This window comes from Electrophorus electricus, chromosome 11 (assembly GCF_041902795.1).
Source record: "Electrophorus electricus isolate QZ-2024a chromosome 11, ASM4190279v1, whole genome shotgun sequence".
Lineage (NCBI taxonomy): Eukaryota > Metazoa > Chordata > Actinopteri > Gymnotiformes > Gymnotidae > Electrophorus > Electrophorus electricus.
The window spans coordinates 18,591,058-18,616,430 of NC_137507.1; the positions used below are offsets into that span (position 1 = coordinate 18,591,058).

Sequence of the window (25,373 nt, forward strand, 5' to 3'; positions counted from 1 at the left end):
GTGTGTGTGTCTACGTGTGTGTGTGTGTCTACGTGTGTGTGTGTGTGTGTGTCTACGTGTGTGTGTGTGTGCGTGCGTGTCTACGTGTGTGTGTGTGTGTGTCTACGTGCGTGTGTGTGTGTGTGTCTACGTGTGCGTGTGTGTGTGTCTACGTGTGTGTGTGTGTGCGTGCGTGTCTACGTGTGTGTGTGTGTGTGTCTACGTGTGTGTGTGTGTGTGTGTCTACGTGTGTGTGTGTGTGTGCGTGCGTGTCTACGTGTGTGTGTGTCTACGTGTGTGTGTGTGTCTGTGTGTCTACGTGTGTGTGTGTGTGTGCGTGCGTGTGTGTGTCTACGTGTGTGTGTGTGTGCGTGCGTGTGTGTGTGTGTGTCTACGTGTGTGTGTGCGTGCGTGTCTACGTGTGTGTGTGTGTGTGTGTGTGTGCGTGTGTCTACGTGTGTGTGTGTGTGTGTGTCTACGTGTGTGTGTGTGTCTACGTGTGTGTGTGTGTGTGTCTACGTGTGTGTGTGTGTGTGTGTGTCTACGTGTGTGTGTGTGTGTGTCTACGTGTGTGTGTGTGTGTGCGTGCGTGTGCCACAGCTGCTGCTGGAACATCTGGAGTGCCTGGTGTCGAGGCATGAGCGCTCCCTGCGTATGACGGTGGTGAAGCGTCAGGCTCAGTCCCCATCTGGAGTCTCCAGTGAGGTGGAGGTGCTCAAGGCCCTCAAGTCACTGTTTGAGCACCACAAAGCTTTGGATGAAAAGGTGAGCCAAACAGGGCATGGCAAACGCACCTCACAAATTCACACATAGTGAAGTACATCTCACAGAGCTACTCATCTAGAAATGCTACACGTTTGTAAATAACACATGGTCAGCATCAGACTGCTATTCAGCTTGCAACTCCATCAAAGTGTATTGTAATTTGTAATGTAATTTGACTGATCTGACTAGCATTGCCACTTGATTTATTATTTTAATATATTTAGATGCGTGATTGATTAAATGAACATGGACTGATAGCTACTAACCCCAACCCTGCAGTTACTTTTGCTGACCAAATTACAGTGGTGATGGTGTGTGATAGTTGGAGCCGGTGTGCAAGTGGTCTGGTCGTGGGGGTCTGCTCTGCGTCCCCTCTCACCGTCCTTCGTCCTGGGTGGAGGGTGAGAGCTATAATCCATGGCGCGGCACTCTGCGGACAGGGCCATTAGCGAGGCGTGTGTGTCGGCAGCGGAGGCGCAAAATAAAAGCTTCATAATTCATGGCAGTAGGGGATGGATTGTCTTCTGTTTTACACTGGAACTAGGAGGCTGGGAGCAGAGAATCGTTCCTGCTGGGACTCAGAAAGAGAGAGAGAGAGAGAGAGAGAGAGAGAGAGAGAGAGAGAGAGAGAGAAAGAGAGATTTTAGTAGTAATTTGGTACTAACACAACATCAGAGGCTACGGAATTTCCAGATTCCCCTGCTAACAGAGGAACGTCCTTTCAAAAGGAAAAGATGTGATGAGAGACAGAAAGGGGGAATGAAGAAAGCAGGGATGGAGAGGTGCAGGAGAAACAGTGTGAGAGGGGAGGGAGGGCAAGAAGGAGCGCTCTCCAGAGATGTGGGATTTTCTGGGTGCCAGTGCTCTTGTGCTTCCTCCGTCGCCGTGGTGACAAGCATGTGACCCTCTTGTAAATCCACCAAGCCTGCGGGGAGTAGCCCAACTCTCCTGCAGCCACTCCAGAGGCGGAAGTGAACGTTAACAGGCCCGGAGGGGGCGGGGCCGTGCCATCTGGCGCCGGAGCGGGGTTTGAGCCGAGGCAGTCGGACCGAGGCCGACGCTGGGAGAGTCAGCATGCTCTGTATTTCTGTCTTTCCCTTCAAAACAGTTTTTCAGCTCAGCTACAACCAGCTACGCTGGTCAGCTGATAAGAAAGCTGTTTAGCCCAGGTTGGTTAATGTATGTAAATAAAGCTCCGTAGTTCAGAACACATAAACAAAGGAAGGTAAGGTATTTTGGGAATTTTTATGCAGTTTGAATCTTTTTTTCCCTCTTCCTCTGCCCCTAGGTGAGAGAGAGGCTGCGTGTGTCACTGGAAAGAGTCTCGGCCTTGGAGGAGGAGCTAACTGCTGCCAATCAGGAGGTGAGGACCTATTAGATAGTGTGCTGAGAGATGATGTCACCTAATCAGGAGGTGAGGACCTATTAGATAGTGTGCTGAGAGATGATGTCACCTAATCAGGAGGTGAGGACCTATTAGATAGTGTGCTGAGAGATGATGTCACCTAATCAGGAGGTGAGGACCTATTAGATAGTGTGCTGAGAGATGATGTCACCTAATCTGGAGGTGAGGACCTATTAGATAGTGTGCTGAGAGATGATGTCACCTAATCTGGAGGTGAGGACCTATTAGATAGTGTGCTGAGAGATGATGTCACCTAATCAGGAGGTGAGGACCTATTAGATAGTGTGCTGAGAGATGATGTCACCTAATCAGGAGGTGAGGACCTATTAGATAGTGTGCTGAGAGATGATGTCACCTAATCAGGAGGTGAGGACCTATTAGATAGTGTGCTGAGAGATGATGTCACCTAATCAGGAGGTGAGGACCTATTAGATAGTGTGCTGAGAGATGATGTCACCTAATCAGGAGGTGAGGACCTATTAGATAGTGTGCTGAGAGATGATGTCACCTTTGCTGTGAGGGTAAACGCCTGAGAGTAGCAGAACACAGCAGCTTGTCTCAGTGTTTTAACCACAGGCTGTATAGTTCTACTAGGAGGGAAGGGTGTGTGTGTGTGTGTGTGTGTGTGTGTGTGTGTGTGTGAAGGAGAGATTTGCTTAAACATACTACTACTTTAGCAAAGAAGGCTCAAAGAACCCTCAGGCTTTGCAAATATGAAAAATCAGAATAATTCAGAGTAATAAAAGGCTTCCTCACTGAAGAGACGTAAATGTTCTTTCTGCACATTCTTCGTTTCACATGCAGAATCCAGTGGCCCTCTCAGGACATTTCAGTTCTGCGTGTCCCCTGCCAGAGTGGCTGAAATACTACTGGAGACCATTTGCGAGATTGAAGATATTCATTGTACGCTGACTCAGTTGACCTTTGCATTTACTACAATGAATAAATAAACCTGACTACAGAACGATAGTCCACCTCAAATGGTATTTTTATGAACTACTGTAGATGACGTTTTTTCCTTTTTTTTGCTTGCCTCGGTTTGTAAACAAAAACCCAAAGTTGAAGAACTGCTCCAGCATGCAGGGGCTGCTCCGCTTAATGGTGAAGCAAACGAGTCCCTCCGTTTGGGGCAGGTGGAGGGTTATGGTGCAACTTTAGGTCACTAACACAGCACGCATAGACACTCAGGTAATATACAGCCTTACCTGAGTTACAGCTCCTTATCTGTCAGAGGCAAACCATGGAACAGGTACTTCACGTCAGAGATAGTTAGTTAACTGATTGTGCTTGTGTGTGTGTGCGTGTGTGTGTGTGTATATGTGTGTGGGCAGCCCCCCACACACAGGGAATCTCTTCTTGCTCTTCCATTCCTGACGTGAACCCTCCCCCCACGTCCTCCTCTCTCGTCTGCCTTTTTCTGAACGTACTTCTGTACGTTCTGTACTGATGCTTTGTGTTTTATCGCTTCTTTAGAACTCACCTGTATCACCGCGACGACGCGAGCGTATCATCGGGCTTCTTAACTGCTTAGATCTTACAGCTCATGAATCAGACATGAATCAGACCTGTCAGAGTGCACCTTTATCGTCTGGCTTCAGTATAGCCTACGCTTGCCTAAATGTGTATAAACTGCTGTAAAATATAATCACATATAATTTTGGCCCCCTTTCTCGTTTCCTATTGGGCCATGAGGAGGCGATTGGCGTGTCGTTCGCGGCTCGGACTCGCCTGCCCTTTGATGGGGTGGAATGAACGACATCAAAGCAGCCACGCTTACTTTCATACTTTCTAGAAACCTCTCATTTGAAATGAAGGCCCAGCCTCTTTGTGGAGTCAGGAGGTGTGAGGGGGCGTTTGATCTCTGATCCTGCGGAAAACAAAACCGCACGCACTGTCCTGCGTCCGCCGCCTCGAGAAGCAGAAAGCCCCTTAATTGCAGCCTCATTAAAGGAATGCGTCAGGCCCAGAGATAAAGCGTCTGTTGTTTCACCACTCTCTTTCACCGAGGCCCCCCATCCCTTCCTCTCTCTCTGATCTCCATCTCGCTCTGCCTGTCTTTCTCACCGTGCCTCTTTTAAAGCTTTATTGGCATAACTGCGTCATGTTGCAAAAGTGTCAAAAATACAATTGCAAGCACTAAGTGTATAATTGAACATATGTCCTCTATGCCCTGCCTCAGTCAGATTTTGGATTGCATATAAATTTAACGTTTCATGTATTTATGCTTGAGGGGTGGGGTAAATGGAGGGGGAGTCTAATCATAAAATTGTAATGGCGTTGAACACTGCAGAGTCCTGTACTCAGACTTCCCTAAAGAACATCTGCATTTGGAGCAGTTTCCCACTGGAATTGAGGAGAGCTCTCTGATTGGCTGCACACAGCATGGGGTAGGAAGCAAGCACAAGTCCGCCTCATTACAGGTCTGTGGTTCTGTGCAAAAAGCCGTCTGTCCGATTTCTGAATGCATTAAAATGTAATGTTGCTGCTGGCGGCTGAGGGTTCTGACCTGAGACGTTCAGACGTGCTTCTTTTGTCCATCGGCCGGGCTCTTGAAGGGTTCGGGGTTGCCTGGAAACGGGGTTAACATATTCATCCCCATTTGTTTCAGGCATCGTGCTAGCTATGTGGGCACTATGCATAGGCAGTGGAGGAGGGCAGTTTGTCTTCTGGAATCATGGGAATCCCTGTAGAAAAACGTGTGCTGAGCGCCGTTATTGGCTGCTGCAGCAGATTTCATCGCTGTATTTCCGCCCTATAGCGAATGTCCTGCTTTTGTGTGTGCATGCGCGTGTGTGTGTGAGTGCACGCGTGTGTATATGTGTGTTTATGTGTGCGTGTGTGTGTGTGTGCATGTGTATGTGTGTAAGTGTGTGTGTTTGCGTGCACGTGTGTAGGTGTGCGTTCTTGTGTGCATGCACACGTGCGTGCATCCATGCGTGTGCGTGCGCGCGCGTGTGTGTGTGTGTGCATGTGTGCTTGTGTTTGTGTGTTTTATGTGTGTGCATGTGTAGCTGTGTGTTCTCTTGCGTGTGTAGATGTGTGTCCTTTGTGTGAGTTGCTCAGCGGTTGGCGTGGTGTACACAAGAACACTACCAGTGTGTGGTCTCTTCCACTATCTCCCATTGTGGTATGACATTAGTGATGGCTTAGTTTAGTGAAAGGAAAAGTGTTTAACTGGAGAAGTGGAGCTGATAGATATCACCCATAACCATCCGGTAAATGATAATATGCAAATGTATTTGGAATGTCACGTAACCTGGCGGTCTAGATGTGCTCTTCCAGTGTCTTTGGTCAGTTCTAGCTGTTTATTATTATCTAGAGCCACAGAAATCATATATTACTGAAAGTATATTCTTCAAAGGACTACATTTGCATTCTGGGCGCATGGGTGCAATGAAATTCTGACCAGATGTTAAAACTGAGACTTCCATATCTCCATGTCTCATCTTTCAGTGATGAACCTGACATCAATACTAGTTGTCTGGCTTCATTTTCGAGTTTAAAGACAGACGATAATAAATCTTAATAAATCTTTAGATTTGATGGAATCAAGCCCTTACACTTTTACACTTTTAAAAAAGGTGCTCTCTCACAAGCAGCAACCATCAGCAACCCGATGTTTCAGGACATTACGTTCTTGCTTTAAGATGTTATTATTTGTGAAATAATGGGATGAAGAGTTCTGTTATTGGCTCATGCTGGGATGAAGAGCTCTGTTATTGGCTCATGCTGGGATGAAGAGCTCTGTTATTTGCTCATGCTGGGATGAAGAGCTGTTATTGGCTCATGCTGGGATGAAGAGCTCAGTTATTGGCTGATGCTAGCATGAAGAGCTCTGTTATTGGCTCATGCTAGGATGAAGAGCTCTGTTATTGGGGCTTTTATTTACATTTACATTTACAGCATTTAACAGACGTGCTTATCCAGAGCGAATTACAAAAGTTCTTTGTCATTTACTCATAGAATACATCCTAGTACAGAACAGTAGGTTAGAGTCCTAGATACCAATGATCTAGAATACTGTAGAATACAGGGATCAGTGCTGATGACTAGTACAAAATACATAAGGTCTATCTTAGACAATGATAAGTGCAATAAACAATAAGTACTAGAGTTTGTTAGACAACATCAGTGTATTAAACAATACCCTTCAGTAAGTACTAGTTTCAGTTAGTCAATATAGGAGCAGGGTCAGTGGTCATTTAAATATTCTTGGACTTCAGTCTGCGTTTGAAGAGTGCAAGGGACTCTGCTGTCTGGACAGCACGTGAAAGTTCATTCCACCATCTAGGAGTCCACCATCTGTTCATCATTAAGGCAGCATGTGGGTTGGGCTCATGTGCAGATACACATCACATACACCATCACATACACATCACATACACAGCACATACAGCATCACATACACGTCACATATACATCACATACACATCACATACACCATCACATACATGGCACATACATGTCACATACACATCACATACACCATCACATACACGTCACATACACTATCACATATACGTCACATACACATCACATATACATCACATACACCATCACATACACGTCACATACACTATCACATACATGTCACATACGTCACATACACATCACATATACACCACATACACCATCACATACACGTCACATACACCATCACATACACGTCACATACGTCACATACACATCACATATACATCACATACACCATCACATACACGTCACATACACCATCACATACACGTCACATACGTCACATACACATCACATATACATCACATACACCATCACATACACGTCACATACACCATCACATACACGTCACATACATCACATAATGTCAAATTCTCTGTCACATACACCATCACATACACGTCACATACATGTCACATACACATCACATACACCATCACATACACGTCACATACACTATCACATACATGTCACATACACATCACATACACGTCACATACATGTCACATACACCATCACATACATGTCACATACACATCACATACACGTCACATACATGTCACATACACTATCACATACATGTCACATACACCATCACATACACGTCACATACATGTCACATACACATCACATACACCATCACATACACGTCACATACACCATCACATACATGTCACATACACATCACATACATGTCACATACACCATCACATACATGTCACATACACATCACATACATGTCACATACACATCACATACATGTCACATACACCATCACATACATGTCACATACACCATCACGTGCACCATCACATACATGTCACATACACATCACATACACATTACATACACATCACATACACGTCACATACATCATCACTGATTAACGGAGGTGCTCTTTCCTTCTGCCCTGCCGTTCTTGCTGAAGAACGTGAGGAATTATTGGAGTCTACTCAGCCCCTGCGACCTCTGAAGGTCAGATTTAATACGAACCGGCTCCTTTTCAGCACCGGCATATTCCATCCCAAAGGAGTGTCCTTGGAGAAGAGCGACTTAATTACAAGACCCGAGCCCCAAAGCCTGGGGAAACCTGTCACTCCTGCGACGATGGCGGCCTACTCCGTTTCCTGTCCAAGAAGGACGATAGCGTGTCACTATCAGCCACTAACTGTAATTGTACATCGCGTGTGCACGGGGCGGCCCAGGGGCTGTGTGCATATGATGGAGACTTTGCTGTACTGCATAATTACAGTCATTTCTCAGCAACAGCTACTCGTCCCCAGCGTGCGCTAAGTTACACTCCTCGGCGTGCGTTAAAGAGCGAGGGAAACCCTCCAACGAACCATTGAAACAGAAGGCAGATGTTCCTTCTGTTGGAGGCATGCACACACATGCTGGCGTCCTTACGGCTGCGATCGGAGCTGATGCAGGAGGCATCAGGGGTTTGCCGGTTTGCTGCGCTGATAAAACTGGCACATCCAATGCTTTTAGCCCTTTGTCATACGCTGTTTGTGTGGTGACTTATACTGCAGGTGTTTGGTCTCAGTTTCTGTCAGTCAGGGCACGTGTACGAATTCCACAGTGTCGAGTGAGGATAAGTTCTGCTGCAGAGTTCAAGTTCATTTATTTATGTAGCACTTTGGCTGTTGACCAAAGTGCTGAACAGCTAATACAAAAGGACTAAGAGTAAACAGAATAGAGGACAAATTGATAGGTTATTTAAGAGAATAAAACAACACTAAATAAAAATGTAAGTAATAAAATAAGTTAAAGCCAGTACAAAATGGTGAGAGGCAAACCACAGAAATTTTGAATACTGCTTACTACGCAGAAGGAACTTAATGCAGCTCGTACGGCAGGGGACAGCTGATTATATGCAAAGAGCAGGAATGTTCCACAACCTGGAGCAAGAGCAGAGAGCTCATGATGGCCCTTAGATTAGAACTGAGAACGTGGAACAGTAAACCTTTATTTATTGCTGTATCACAGTCAAGAGCAGGTTTCTCACCTACTGAGGGGCTAAATCTTGAGCACACAGGGCATCTCTTTTTCTCTTCATCCCTCTCTAATTCCCTCTCTCTCTGGGCAGATTGTTGCCTTACAGGAGCAGAATGCCCACATTCAGAGGAAGGTGGCATCAGGAGAAGGTGCAGATGACCTGTTGGAAGACACTGATCCCACGCAGAAGATCCATGGCAAGGTGCACACTACCGCCTTCAAACCCCTACCAACAAACACCAACATTCTCTTTAAAAAACACCTCTGAACACCAGTGTTCTCCAACAACACCAACATCGAACACCAGTGTTCTCCAACAACAAACACCAACATTCTTCTACAAAACACCACTGAACACCAGTTTTCTTCAACAACAAACACCAACATTCTCCTACAAAACACCACTGAATACCAGTGTTCTCCAACAAACACCATCACCTTAAAAAACACTACTGAACACCCGTGTTCTCCAACAACAAACACCAACATTCTCTTAATAAACACCACAGAACACCTGTGTTCTCCAACAACAAACACTAGCATTCTCTTAAAAAACACCACTGAACACCATTGTTCTTCAACAACAAATACCAAGTTTTCCAGCAATGTCTAGCAATGAACACCATTATTATGATGTTGAAATTTGACATTTGAAATTTGAAACTGAACTCACAAGCAAAATAAATAAGTATGAATGGAGGAGAACATTCCAGAGACCTCCCGGCATACACGTGTTCAGAGCAGCACAACAGTTTGAAAGGCTCTTCAAACTATGTTCATGGTCCAACTCCCCCCAAAGGTGAGAGCAAAGGTCATGATACAGTAGATTCAGGGATAATGCCATAACACACCCAACACATGGTACGTTTTTAACATGTTCAGAATTTGACAGGCGTAATTCACATGCTTAGTTTTACAGGTCTAATTTTAACACACCTAACACATTTATAATAGCATCTCAGCACTCATTTTCGTATCTTGCATCTATTCGATGGTACATGAACACACACACAAACACAGGTACACACACACACACAAACACAAACACACACACACACACACACACACACACACACACACACACACACACACACACATACACACTCATCAATTAGAACCTGGAGGCCTGTCAGCATCATTCTTCTTTGAGATATGGGTTCTCCTGTGTATAAAAAAGGATAAAAGAATGAGGAATATATTTCCCACTCTTTATGTGCACACACTCTATGACACACATATACACACACACATCCCCTGCCACACACATTCACACTCTGGTACAATATTGATGCAAGGCTTTACCATTGAACTAATGAATATAGAGTCACATCTGTGACACAACATCAGAAATTCACACATCCCAAAGCTCTGTTGCCACTATAATGGCAATGTGTTCAGAGTGGTGTGGGCGTGGCCAGTGAGTTCAGAGACGGTGTGGGCGTGGCCTTTTTGAAGACAAAGCCATGCACTCGATCACACAGCCAACACGATGAACTATTGGAACCATGCACGTGAACACCCATGCTGGATAAGAAACACACACACACACACCTATGATTCTAGGCGAGTAACTTTGCTAGCTACAATTTTGAATATTTCTCTTTCGATCCTGCATCAGCTCTGCAAGCATGTCACTAGATGTCCTTCATGTATATTGTATTAACACAGCCACTAAAATAACTAACCTGAAATAACTAGCATCACCCCTTCATCCTCATGCATCCCTAACCCAAGACAGTACTCACTGATTATGTTGTGGAACACCTTAACACCATCAGAATTAAGGATTTGTCATTTCCAGTACAAAGGCATTTTAGTTCATGGACTCTGCATTAATGACATATCTCTTTGTGTTACCAGTTGTTACTACAGCAGTAATGAAGTTAGGAAACTCAGAGAAAAAGAACTGATCTACACTTAAAACTTTAGAACTCCTTGAAATGAATGATATGATATAAACCTCTTTTTTCATATATAAACTAGGTTCTCCTCCTAGAGCTTCAGAAGCACTTTGCTTGCAGAGCTGATGAAGGACCTCTGTCCAAAACATCCTGTTTCTATGGAAACCTTGCGTGCTTTTCTGCAATTTCTACCGCTTTACTGCAGTTCACCGCAGTTACTCAGCAAGAATCCCAGCCCCCCCCGCCTACCACATTCCTGGGGAGAGTATTAGGAGACTAGTTGTTATTATTGGCTGGAAACATTCAGGAATAAATCGTGAAGTTGAAGCATTAAGATGCATGAGTGCTGGAGGGAGACCGTGTTAAAATATTCTGAGCTGATGCACAATAGCTGCTCCGGCGCGCTCAGAGATGCAGTACGTGTGAGAAAGGGACAGATGGAGGGAGAGAAGATGGGTAGACAAGAGGAAGGCTGAGAAGGACAAGGGAAAGAAAGAAAGAACAGCAGAAAGTCAAAAAAGGAAGAGAAAAGAGAGAGAAGTGTTGCGGGAAAAAGGATGGGAGAAAGAGATAGAGAAAAGTAGACACTCAAAATGAGGAGAGACAGAGAGGGAGGGAGCAAGAGAGGGAGGGATGGAGATAAGGATTTAGAGAAAAGGGAGAAAGAGAGAGAGAGAGAGAGAGAGAGACACCCAGTTATGACTGCCTATAGATGAACATGTGCCTCTCATACTCTCAAAATGAAAGAGAGAGAGCGAATGATTGAGAGCAGGGGAAGCCACACCCGCAGCACTTCTCTAACTCCGCCCAAGACACGTTCTACTGCTTATTGGTCTGTTTACTGGTCATGTCCCTTAATAATGAAAGATCCAGTTTTTGTTTTGTTTTGGGTTTTTTTGCAACAGTAGGGGTGGCATGTATACCAGCCACCAGGCCTACATCTCCTTAACATCACACAGCAAACATCCACGTTCTCCAACAAACACCCAGAGAAGGAGCTGACAAGCCAGACGAGCCGGCGTGAATGGGCTTAAAAACTCAGCTATGAGGCCCAGGGAGCTTTTCTTGGCTGTCTGTCCCTGCACCGTGAATCACAACAGAGAGAAGTGCTAATTTTAGTGCCGTGTTCGTGTGCTGCAGTCGGCAGCGCGACTGCATGAGGAAGAGCCGCATTTCTGACCCTGCAGCTGGAATGACTGCTGAGCTCTGCTAAGATGCCACAGCACCAGCTATGCAAACCACACTGAATCTGGTTGAATATGCATAATAATTAGAATTGCATAAATGAATATATGAATGCATAAATGTATTAAATGATAGATGGTTAAGCTAATAAATTAATGATGCCATGATTGTATGAATAAATGAATAAATAAACTGATAAATGATCTCAGAATAATGAATAACTAATGCACTTTGCAGTGAATTAATGTGTCTCTGTGTGTATCTGTATGCATGCACATGTGTGTTTGTGTGGGGGTGGGTGGGTGCGTGTGTGTGCGTGCATGTGTGTGTTTGTGTGTGTGTGTGTGTGTGTGTGTGTGCGTGCATGCGTGCGTGTGTGCGCGTGTGTGCCTGACAGCGCTTGTCGAATGGCTCCATGGAGTCTGGGGATGAGGCCAGTCAGGTGGTGGAGTTGCAGGAGCTTCTGGAAAAGCAGAACTATGAGCTGACGCAGATGAAGGAGCGCATGTCCTCGCTCTCCACCCGTGTCTCAGAGGTGGAGCAGGAGCTGGAGACGGCCCGCAAAGACCTCATCAAGAGTGAGGAGATGAACAACAAGTACCAGAGAGACATCAAAGAGGTGTGGGAGGGAGACCTTCTGTGTTTCTTTATCTTGGTGTTTGTCTTTTTCTCTTTCAGTCCATCACATACAGAGTGAAATCTATACAGAATTGGTTTGGACAGGTTTGTGATGGTGTTGTGAGACCTGTCAGATGTTGGTTTGTACAGGTGTGGGGTGGTGGTGTTGTGAGGTGGGGGTTTGTACAGGTGTAGGGTAGTGGTGTTGTGAGACTTGTGAGATGTTGGATTGTACAGGTGTGGGGTGGTGTTGTGAGGTGGGGGTTTGTACAGGTGTGGGGTGGTGGTGTTGTGAGGTGGGGGTTTGTACAGGTGTAGGGTGGTGGTGTTGTGAGACTTGTGAGATGTTGGATTGTACAGGTGTGGGGTGGTGTTGTGAGGTGGGGGTTTGTACAGGTGTGGGGTGGTGGTGTTGTGAGGTGGGGGTTTGTACAGGTGTAGGGTGGTGGTGTTGTGAGACTTGTGAGATGTTGGATTGTACAGGTGTGGGGTGGTGTTGTTGTGAGGTGGGGGTTTGTACAGGTGTGGGGTGGTGGTGTTGTGAGGTGGGGGTTTGTACAGGTGTAGGGTGGTGGTGTTGTGAGACTTGTGAGATGTTGGATTGTACAGGTGTGGGGTGGTGTTGTTGTGAGGTGGGGGTTTGTACAGGTGTGGGGTGGTGGTGTTGTGAGGTGGGGGTTTGTACACGTGTAGGGTGGTGGTGTTGTGAGACTTGTGAAATGTTGGTTTGTACAGGTGTGGGGTGGTGGTGTTGTGAGGTGGGGGTTTGTACAGGTGTAGGGTGGTGGTGTTGTGAGACTTGTGAGATGTTGGTTTGTACAGGTGGGGGTGGTGGTGTTGTGAGGTGGTGTATGTATGGCAGGTTAAATGACAGCTGTGTTTATTGTTTCAACAACGTGTATGAAATGAACGTAATAAGTGATGTGCGGATGATTCTAAAGGACTATTATGAGAATGTCGCTAATGTTTTGGTGTATGTATTCAAGTATTTCATAAAAGCTGTAATTATTGTCTGTCTAATCCAACACTTTAACCCAGGAAAATTATCCATGTACTCAAATCCACGATAGTTATGACGGTAAAGTACATGATGTACAGTGGTGATGATGGTGATGATGATGTGTGTTTTGGGCGTGTGTGTGTGTGTGTGTGTGTGTGTATTAGGCCATGTGTCAGAAGGAGGACATGGAAGAGAGAATTGTGACGCTGGAGAAGCGTTACCTCAGTGCCCAGCGAGAGTCCACCTCTCTCCACGACATCAGCGATAAACTGGAGAACGAACTGGCCAATAAGGAGGCTTTTCTCAGGCAGGTCAGTCCCTCAGAAATGTTACGCTTCTGCATCAAGTCTCCATTTCCTTCTAATTAGGGCTCAGGCCTTCCCTCCACCCGCATCCTTCACAGACAAACTTTACAGAACGTACATATATTAGAACTGTGCCTAATAATAATGATGATAACAACCATTATCACCATCATCATTTATATAGTCCCTTTTTTATACCCAATGAATGTCGCATTAATGAATGTTGCAGAAATGACAAAACTGTTCAAACTGTTGAATCTTATCTCTCAAAGCAGCAAAATATATGGGGGTAATCAAAACTGTTAAATAATCATAGAAATGACAGAATAGTGGAAATAACAGAAGAAGAGTAGAATAAGTTAAAGTAGAAGAATAGAAGAAGAATGAAGTCATGTCACGTAACTTGTGCCATTAGACTGCCATGCCTGTCCCGTTTCTGTGTAACTCGTGAGAAGTTAGCATGACTTTAAAACAGCTTTACTCTTAGGACACTGATCTCTTACCAGTTTTTTTTTTCCTGGGACAGTCGATTCTGTCAGAGATGGCACAAAAATGTTCTATTTTCTTAAAACTAGCAAACGAATCTCGTTTGTCATAGTTACATAAGTCCAAAAATAAGCCCTCGTGGAGGCAAGCTAGAACGTCACCATGACCCTTGACCCTTGCCCTGACCTCATTCCCACCATGACATCTTGTGCTGTGGTTCCGGGTTGGTTAACGTCACGGACCGTCCATTTGATGCCCCGCGCTGAATTACTTATGGGGATCAGAGAGGAAATTATGTGTGAGGAAGAGGAAATTGAGTCTGCATCAGAAATAAATGGATCCGGGCTACGACTTGGACCGTCTTGCGTCTGTTGCCTTGCCGAACTTTGTGTTCCCTCCATAAGCAAAGCCTCTCCGACCTTGAGTGCCACTCTGACCATACTGTAATGACCACCTACAATCAGCTAACATTATTAAGGTGGTCATATTTCGTTTTTTCTTTATAAAAAAAAATATATATATATATATAAGGTGTTGTCGAGCTGACACACATTCCACAGAATAATAAATTGTTATTTATTTTTTTATTGAAAAAAATCTACAAAAATAGACTTTTTAAAATTACTGGGTTATTCATTTATTAAACTTATGAAACCTTTAATTGAAAAAGGTTTGAACTCCAGTTGCTTCATTGGTAACACTTAAATAGTCATTTATTATTGTCTGTGTTTTTTTGTGAACAGCTTTTTTTATTCTTGGCAGTTTTTTTAATCTTAAATATGCCGTGCAGTAAAGGGAAGAATCCCTCCCAAAGCAGGTGGTTCTTCTCTTGGCATGATGAATGTTGTTGTCGTACTTGGCTACACAAAAAAGAACAAACAGCCGAACAACGGGGAACACAAGTATGAGGCTGTGTGAAGTGAAAACATCAGTGAGTAAATCACAGGTGAATAACACCAAAAGGTGCAAAGGCAGAAGAGGACTGTAATAAACCACGCAATAAACAATAGCAATAACAAAGCAATAAACAAAGTGGGATATAACAACCCAGGAAGGCTTGAGTAAAGGAAGGAGGCTCCAGTTCCATCTCAGTTTGAGCCAGAGTGAGACTTTGTGAAGGCCTGACGGTACGAGGGGGCGGAGCTTCGGTAGAGCAGAGCGGTAGAGCACCGAAGGAGTGTGGCGCCCGGGTTGATGCGACGGCTATCGTTTGATTGATTGTGCACGTGCTTATACATTCAGACCAAACTGTAGTTATTATTGTCATTATTGTAAAGAAGTGTCTAATTATTCTGTGCATTAATAAGTCCTCTTAGTTTGCGTGCTTGTCATTTACGATGTGAGAAAATCCCACTGCAGCATTTCCATTGCTAGTTTTGCTGTGGACGGCGCGCCGTCACCCAAATTCCAGAGTCGCGTTTAAGAACGTTTTTAATGGACACATGTGCATGCGTCCTTCCCCCAGATGGAGGAGAAGAACAGGCAGCTACAAGAACGGCTGGAGTTGGCGGAGCAGAAACTTCAGCAGACCATGAGGAAAGCAGAGACGCTCCCCGAGGTGGAGGCCGAACTGGCACAGAGGATCGCGGCACTCACCAAGGTGCCACACGCACCCGCTGCACACAATAACACGTTTGCACTAGGATTTTTCAGGAGTTGCTAGACCTTGTGCTCCTGTGGCAACACCGGTTTGATTCCCAGGGCGCACAGGTGCTGTTACACTAATGAATACGTGAGTTGGTCTGTCAGATGCTGAAAATGTCATTAGAACTGCTATGATGTTAGTAAATAAGACGGGAAACCAGATTTGGAAGAACTTTAATTTAAGGTCTCTACATAATTTCATAAAGCATTCATAACGCATACAGAATTGATAAATTAATCCTGTATAAACATTTATTATTGCTTGTTTAGACAACTGCAGGCATTCTGGTCACAATGCAACCTCCACTTGTCTGGCTTTGCATTAATACATTTGTCTATATGACATAACAGCAAGTTAAGTGTATGTGTTACAAATGTCCAAAGTTCTTAAGAAGCATCTTAGATTGAAGTGTTACATAAAATTCTCATTTGACACTTCATGCGTATTTTGTCTATTTTGGCCTCATAGAGTGATATGGAAGCTAAATTCCAGGACATGAACTGCAGTCTTAGGAAGGTAGTCCCTTCACACTCCCCTCACTGTCTCCTGGAGCTATACTTCTCATCTCACTGTCTCCTGGAGTTATACTTCTCATCTCACTGTCTCCTGGAGTTATACTTTTCATCTCACTGTCTCCTGGAGTTATACTTCTCATCTCACTGTCTCCTGGAGCTATACTTCTCATCTCACTGTCTCCTAGAGCTATACTTCTCATCTCACTGTCTCCTGGAGCTATACTACTCGTCTCACTGTGGGGTTTCTCTAGAGTCCTTCTCTTTTTCACTGGTGGCTGGGGAGCTCAAAGATATACTGTGTAAAAATACCACTGGGGTTTGGTCCATTTAAATATTGTGTATACGACATGGTGAATCATGTGGCTTAATAGAGTCATCTGTGTCTGTCCGTCAGAGCACCCTCTGAAAGGTCCTGTGGTCAAACCTAGACACATCTCATTTGAATTTATAGTGGCTGCATTACCATAACGGTGTAACATTTTTACAGAACACTTCATTCAATCAGTCATTCAATGACCTGTTTCAATGTATCCAAGCACCACACAGCGCACCACACGCTCAAACTCCCAGGCCTCCGACAGAAGGCCGGAGTATGAGGGAAAAAAATACGACCACCCACTGGAAGGCTAAGAAAGGAATTTTCATTTATGTATTTTCTACCCAGAATATACAGGATTTTGCATAGTATACAGTCTGTCCTTCTGGGCTGGGGGCTCTTGTGTTTCCTGGGCTAGACCAACTACTGTAGTTTTTCTCCACATGCTCTGTGCAGCGAACACAGAAGTCATGATGGAGAACATGAACTTTTCCGCTTTCCTTCCTGCTTGAGCCGCGTCAGGCCTGCCGCGCCTGTCAGTGGTTCACTGTTCCTGTATCTTTAACAAACTGTGGTCTAGTTAGGCACTACAGCACTGATTACCTCATGTGAAAATCTTATCTCAGCATACTTCTGTGGCAACGATGTGTCATGATGATTCTGAATTTTAAATGATAGATTCATATCATAAGCTTGATATTTTTGAATATACTGTATTTCTGAAAAACTTGAACTTTAGAAAACAGTTTATTAAACAATCACCTAATAATTAGCTCGAAGGTAAGTTAGCAAACCCAGATTGAAATTCTCTGAGTGAATCAGTAGGGCTCTATTGCCCAGCTGTACTTATGGGCTCTTCAGAGGCAGATGAGGTGTGTTGATTTGTGTGTGTGTGTGTGTGTGTGTGTGTGTGTGTGTGTGCCCACAAATGTGTTTGTGTGTGTGTGTGTGTGTGTGTGTGTGCTGTAGGCAGAGGAAAGGCATGGCAGTATTGAGGAGCGTATGCGACATTTGGAAGGACAGTTGGAAGAGAAGAATCAGGAACTTCTGAGGGTAAACTACCTTGCACTCTTACTGTGACTACACCCATGACTACAGGATAAGACTACATTACCCACATACACCACATCACTATACTACACTACATTACCCACATACACCACATCACTATAGTACACTACATTACCCACATACACCACATCACTATAGTACACTACATTACCCACATACACCACATCACTATACTACACTACATTACCCACATACACCACATCACTATAGTACACTACGTTACCCACATACACCACATCACTATACTACACTACATTACCCACACACACCACATCACTATAGTACACTACGTTACCCACATACACCACATCACTATAGTACACTACATTACCCACATACACCACATCACTATACTACACTACATTACCCACATACACCACATCACTATACTACACTACATTACCCACATACACCACATCACTATACTACACTACATTACCCTCATACATCACATCACTATAGTACACTACATTACCCACATACACCACATCACTATACTACACTACATTACCCACATACACCACATCACTATACTACACTACATTACCCACATACACCACATCACTATACTACACTACATTACCCTCATACATCACATCACTATAGTACACTACATTACCCACATACACCACATCACTATAGTACACTACATTACCCTCATACACCACATCACTATAGTACACTACATTACCCTCATACATCACATCACTATAGTACACTACGTTACCCACATACACCACATCACTATACTACACTACATTACCCACATTCACCACATCACTATAGTACACTACGTTACCCACATACACCACATCACTATACTACACTACATTACCCACATTCACCACATCACTATACTACACTACATTACCCACATACACCACATCACTATACTACACTACATTACCCACATACACCACATCACTATAGTACACTACGTTACCCACATACACCACATCACTATACTACACTACATTACCCACATACACCACATCACTATAGTACACTACGTTACCCACATACACCACATCACTATAGTACACTACATTACCCACATACACCACATCACTATACTACACTACATTACCCACATACACCACATCACTATACTACACTACATTACCCACATACACCACATCACTATACTACACTACATTACCCTCATACATCACATCACTATAGTACACTACATTACCCACATACACCACATCACTATACTACACTACATTACCCTCATACATCACATCACCATAGTACACTACATTACCCACATACACCACATCACCATAGTACACTACATTACCCACATACACCACATCACTATAGTACACTACATTACCCTCATACACCACATCACTATAGTACACTACATTACCCTCATACATCACATCACTATAGTACACTACGTTACCCACATACACCACATCACTATACTACACTACATTACCCACATTCACCACATCACTATAGTACACTACGTTACCCACATACACCACATCACTATACTACACTACATTACCCACATTCACCACATCACTATAGTACACTACGTTACCCACATACACCACATCACTATACTACACTACATTACTCACATTCACCACATCACTATAGTACACTACGTTAACCACATACACCACATCACTATAGTACACTACGTTACCCACATACACCACATCACTATAGTACACTACGTTACCCACATACACCACATCACTATAGTATACTCCATTGCACTCTTACACCACATCACTGTAGTGCACTACATTACCCACATACACCACATCACTATAGTACACTACATTACCCACATTCACCACATCACTGTAGTACACTACACTACCCACATACACCACAACACTGTAGTACACTACATTACCCTCATACATCACATCACTATAGTACACTACATTACCCACATACACCACATCACTATAGTATACTCCATTGCACTCTTACACCACATCACTGTAGTGCACTACATTACCCACATACACCACATCACTATAGTACACTACATTACCCACATTCACCACAACACTGTAGTACACTACATTACCCACATACACCACATCACTATAGTACACATTACCCACATACACCACATCACTATAGTACACTACATTACCCACATACACCACATCACTATAGTATACTCCATTGCACTCTTACACCACAACGCTACAGCAAATTGCTACACTTACCTCTGAACTCTGATTTATAAACATCTTTCAGCTATAGCTACACAACTACAAAATGCAAAAGTAACCATTGCTGGACTTTGACAGCACTAACCAGTGGATGTCCACTCAATCAAATAGTTAATTCACCACATGTAAAGAATATAATATTTTTTATAGTGATATAGTATATGAAATATAGTATATGAAAGATTATGTTTATAAGATTAAAAAGATAAATATAAGAATTAAAAGAATTCTTATAATATTATAAGAAGTGTGGTGTCAAAGCACCTGTTATATCATGTTCAGAATAACTGTGTTTGTGTGTGTGTGTGTGCGTGCGTGTGCGTGAGCGTGAGCGTGTGCGTGTGCGTGAGCGTGAGCGTGAGCGTGTGCGTGAGCGTGCGCGTGAGCGTGCGTGTGCACATTTTCATGTTTTTTTTTCCTTTCTAGGCTCGCCAGAGAGAGAAGATGAACGAGGAGCACAACAAGCGTCTCTCCGATACCGTGGACCGTCTCCTCACTGAGTCCAACGAGCGCCTGCAGCTCCACCTGAAAGAGAGGATGGCCGCCCTGGAGGAGAAGGTTCCCACCACCGCCTTCTGCTCCTGAAGCGCTGTGCATTTTCATATAATATAGATGATATATTTATAACGCTACAGATATGAATAATGAGAAATCTATATATATTTATAATACTATATATATATATATGTATTATAAATAATAAGGGAGGTGCTGAGGTGGAAAACCTCATTACAGAGAATTGTGTTAACGAAATATACTTACTGCTAGTTTCAGATACGGTTTAATTCCAAAAGCTCAATAACTGGGAAAATTATTTTAGTCATTATGTTTTCTTTGCACCCATTGCTTTAAAAATACCCCTTTCCTTAATGTGCTAATAATGTGTTTTATATTAGTGTTATGACCGGAATGACCGGATGGCTTTTTGTTATTAACCGGGCATCTCACCAAACTACGATGTTTTGGATAAAATGTCCCAGCTTCTAAAACATATAATGTCATAACAATGAACCTGTGTTGAAACGCTGCAGTGAAAAGGGAAGCTTTGTCCATACACTGCCCTTCCGTTTGCCTTTCTTTGTTGTTAGAATGTTTTAATACAAGACTCAGAGAACTACAGGAAACAGCTGGAAGACTCCATTCACGAAAAGGTAACTGAGAGATTGCTCGTTCCTATAGCTTCCTTGTTCATATAACGTCTTTACGCTTTATTTTCAGGTTCAGTAGTGCAAAACCCTTTTTTATTTAATAATGGAATTAAGGTTGTTGTTTTTTTTTTGAACATTGCAAACGTTACAGAAGTATGCAAATGTTTGACATTGCGAAATGAGATTTCATTCACAAGTTGTGAGGGGTTTTGGTGCGTGTAGACTCAGCTGGCAGACGAGGTGGAGAAGATGCGCGTGGAGCTCGATCAGTTCCGCCTGAGGGTGGGGTCACTCACAGAGCCGACGTTGTCACGGTGAGTGGGGGATGAGTGAGCTGATGACAGTACAGGCCAGGATGCTCACGAATGGTGTGTGTGAACAAACACTGGATGGAACAAAACTATTAGAGACAGAGAGCTGATTCGTGTGATTTGAATATACATTATGTGCACAGGTGTGTGGTTTGTGTCTGTGTGGGTGTACACGTTTAAATGCATGTGTGCGTGCGTGCGTGCGTGTGTGTGTGTGTGTGTGTGTGTGTGTATCACAGGTCCCACCTGGACGCATCCACGGAGCTGCGCTACTCACTGGGCTCTCTCGCTGAGACCCAGTCTGATCATTATCGCTCAGCAAAAGTAATGCACCGGTCCCACAGGGGCCGTATGGGACACCGCAGGGAAGAACAGAAGGTCTCAGTGTCACCTCACTGCAGCCTCACCTCTCACTGCAGCCTCACCTCTCACTACTGTCTCACCTCTCACTGCAGTCTCACCTCTCACTGCAGTGTCACATCTCACTGCAATCTCACCTCTCACTGCAGTCTCACCTCTCACTGCAGCCTCACCTCTCACTGCAGCCTCACCTCTCACTGCAGTCTCACCTCTCACTGCAGTGTCACATCTCACTGCAATCTCACCTCTCACTGCAGCCTCACCTCTCACTGCAGCCTCACCTCTCACTGCAGTCTCACCTCTCACTGCAGCCTCACCTCTCACTGCAGCCTCACCTCTCACTGCAGTGTCACATCTCACTGCAATCTCACCTCTCACTGCAGTCTCACCTCTCACTGCAGCCTCACCTCTCACTGCAGCCTCACCTCTCACTGCAGTCTCACCTCTCACTGCAGCCTCACCTCTCACTGCAGCCTCACCTCTCACTAGTCTCACCTCTCACTGCAGTCTCACCTCTCACTGCAGCCTCACCTCTCACTGCAGTCTCACCTCTCACTGCAGCCTCACCTCTCACTACAGTCTCACCTCTCACTGCAGCCTCACCTCTCACTGCAGTCTCACCTCTCACTGCAGCCTCACCTCTCACTACAGTCTCACCTCTCACTGCACTACTGCAGTCTTTTTTCACTGTGTCACTGAAGTCTCTGTCTTATATGATCACTGGCACTATTCTTTGTGTTGTGAGCTTTGAATCTTTTCTCCCTCATCTTCTGCGTAGGTTTCTTTCTCTCTCTCTCTTTATGCCTGTGCCTCTGTCAGGTTCTAGGGGCCTGTGAATATACTGTGGTGGATTTTTAAATTATTACCGTTTTTTATTTAAATTTCTCTGCTGGAAAAAAAAATAAAGCTCTTGGCAGGAAGGCGATACAGGATATAACTCAAGGAGTTTTCTGTGGTGTGCAAGCGTTTTTCAAAAACACTGTGTTCCTCAGTGTTTTCCAACCCAGGGACCTCCAGACAATTGAGATTTTTGCTCTGTCCCTGCTCCCATTACACCTGCCCCAGGTGTTCGGTGCTCGCGAGTCGTGGGTACAGTGCCGGGAGCAAGGATCGAGCAGTAATGAGATACCGCTTGCAGCACCCAGGGAACTGGGTTGAGAATACACAACATTAATGCAACGAGTAAAATGTTTTCCAATAAAACACCGTCGAAGCTCAGAAACTGATGTCCATGTAGACTGAGTCGCTGATGTCGACCCCCTCCAGGCGAAGTCTCTGGGGGAGCATGACTGGAGGCCACAGCAGCTGGGCGTCCTGGCCGGCCACCCGTTTGAGAGCGACACAGAGCTGTCAGACGTGGACGACGATGACGGCGAGACTCTGTTCAGCTCGATGGATTTGCTGTCTCCCGGAGGCCATTCTGACGCCCAGACGCTGGCCATGATGTTGCAGGAACAGCTGGACGCCATCAACAAGGAAATTCGGTTAGTGAACTCCGAGATACACTTCATTTCCTGTTTGCCATACGGTGTAGAAGGCCAGCATGAAAGTCATTTTCACTCACTGACCGAGTCCCGCTATGGACGTGCACACACTCGAGAGGACAGTGCAATAGCTCGTTAGTAGTGAAGATGGGAATAAGCACATTGTTGTGAATAGTGATTATTGGTAAGTAGGTAATACTTTTTTTAAGAGAGGATATATCCAAGATTTATGTTTTTTACTAAGATACTGTGATATGTGTTAAAGTCAATGGTGACAAGGATTACTGTATTTCTTTTAATCTGTCATTGTCCATTTTACCTAGTGTGAATCTTTTTTTTTTTAAGTGATTATTAGTATTTACATTTATATTTACCACATTTAGCAGATGCCCTCATCCAGAACTATTTACAGAAGTGCTTTGTAATCTCAGGCTAAAGGCCTATTAGAGATGAGTTAATATAATAAGAAATACAGCAGTCATTTTTTACTTTACTTTTTCACTTATTTAGTCCATATTTCATGAAAAGATTAATCTTCAGTCTTCATTTGAAGTCAGCCAGGGTAAGTTCCTTGATGCCAGGCAGGACATTGAAGAGTAGCCGTCCTGTCTTGAGGGAAGACATGCGGCTGCGGCCGATGGATCGGTTCCTCGGGTCTGGTGGCATAAAGGGAAGAGTTCTGAGGACCGAGGTGCAGTCTTGAAATGAGCAAGCACCTGAGTGGCTTCTGTAGAGAGAAATAGCAACATTTTCCTGATGTTGTAGAGGAGTAACATGTAACATGAGGAGCGATCAATAGTTGGTTGACCGGATTTACCTCAAGGTTGCGTTACTTGTCGGATGGAACGATCCGAGAGTTCTCCAGTGACATCACAAGGTCCTGAGGTGGAGAAACCTCTCCAGGGATATATATCAGCTCCATCTACCTGGAATTTCGTTTTAAGCGATGGGTGCATGACGGGACGTTTGCCAGGCATGTTGAGATACGAAGCAGAAACCTGAGCATTTGAGGCGGGAAAGGCGAAAACGAGCATGCAGGGAGAGTGGAAGAGGACCAAGCACTGTGACTTGTGGGACGCCAGTGGAGCAGATGTGGGTCCCCTTAATGTCACCTTAATATACCCATCCATGGAAAGAAGCAAATTCTGCGGTTGGCCATACGGAAGGCTGCTCTGAGATCAGGAACAATCAGGCCTCTGAGTAACAGCAACCAGCGCCATTCTTATGGAGTGTGCCACTCTGAGACCAGACTGGTTATCAGCCTGCAGTTTGTTAGCAAGCTAGCAGGCAACTTCATTATCTAGCAAGATTAAAAAATGCATTCACATTCAAACATATCAAAGATTTCCCAGACACTGCACTTAAGCACTTTTGGGGGAAATTATAATTATCTTATTTCTGTAATTATAGCACAAGAGTCCTTTTTATGGGTGTCTAATTCCCCATTCCTGAAAATAACATAAACAAGAAATCCAAGGGACTTCATGTTTATTGTATGCTTGGGATGAAACTAACAGTGGACTAGTATTTTGGCACTTTGCAGCAGATTAGCTTGGACGATATCAGATCTTTAGAAGCTGGGGAATTTCCTCTGCAGTAAGACACTGCAGACCACTCAAACACTGCGCTTCCTTTCGATATTAACAAGTATTTCAGATGCTGTGCTGTGGGTGCAGTGTATGGAATTACTTGCCTAGCTATCTTGTTACATTTAGCATACTGCAGTGGACATAACAGCAATGTCTCACTGGAGGAACAGGTGCCTCTCAAGTCTTATGAATATCTGATATACTGTTTATCCAATAAGAGAAGGCCATTGCACTCTTCACCAAAAGACAGTACAGGACTATAGGAATAAAATGTATTTTATTCGTCTTTATCAGTAGTATGAAATGTATCTACAGTATTGTACAGTAAAATTACTAGTCCTCTGGTATTAATATGTTAATCCGTATCCATTTGTCAAGCACATGTCTTGTTCATTCTTATTAGTACATGTATTTAAACCCTTTCTGGTCCCGTTTGTTTGCTGATTATTGATTCCAAGCCTCGTGTTTTCTCTTACTGTTGTTGTGATTCCTCGCCTCTGTTTGTTATCTCTAGTTTTAGTTTTTTGTTCTTATCATTGATTGTGTCTTTGCCTGCTTCCCCTTTTGGGTCACCGTGTGTTTTGTTTCGTTTTGTTCACCATGTATTCT

The 25,373-nt window shown here is 44.1% G+C and overlaps 1 protein-coding gene across 9 annotated transcripts in view; it reads left to right on the plus strand.

The window, feature by feature from the left end:
• Positions 1-25,373, plus strand: part of ppfia2 (PTPRF interacting protein alpha 2) — a 179,189-nt gene that overhangs the window by 131,176 nt on the left and 22,640 nt on the right. For all 9 annotated transcript variants that reach the window (XM_081723166.1, XM_081723165.1, XM_081723169.1 and 6 more), the window contains 12 exons: positions 580-744; positions 2,033-2,107; positions 8,712-8,822; positions 12,104-12,325; positions 13,489-13,635; positions 15,581-15,715; positions 17,561-17,644; positions 20,299-20,430; positions 20,961-21,023; positions 21,243-21,334; positions 21,571-21,709; positions 22,958-23,175. In XM_081723166.1, coding sequence (XP_081579292.1) covers positions 580-744; positions 2,033-2,107; positions 8,712-8,822; positions 12,104-12,325; positions 13,489-13,635; positions 15,581-15,715; positions 17,561-17,644; positions 20,299-20,430; positions 20,961-21,023; positions 21,243-21,334; positions 21,571-21,709; positions 22,958-23,175 — 1,583 coding nt within the window. The remainder of the gene's footprint in view (positions 1-579; positions 745-2,032; positions 2,108-8,711; positions 8,823-12,103; positions 12,326-13,488; positions 13,636-15,580; positions 15,716-17,560; positions 17,645-20,298; positions 20,431-20,960; positions 21,024-21,242; positions 21,335-21,570; positions 21,710-22,957; positions 23,176-25,373) is intronic.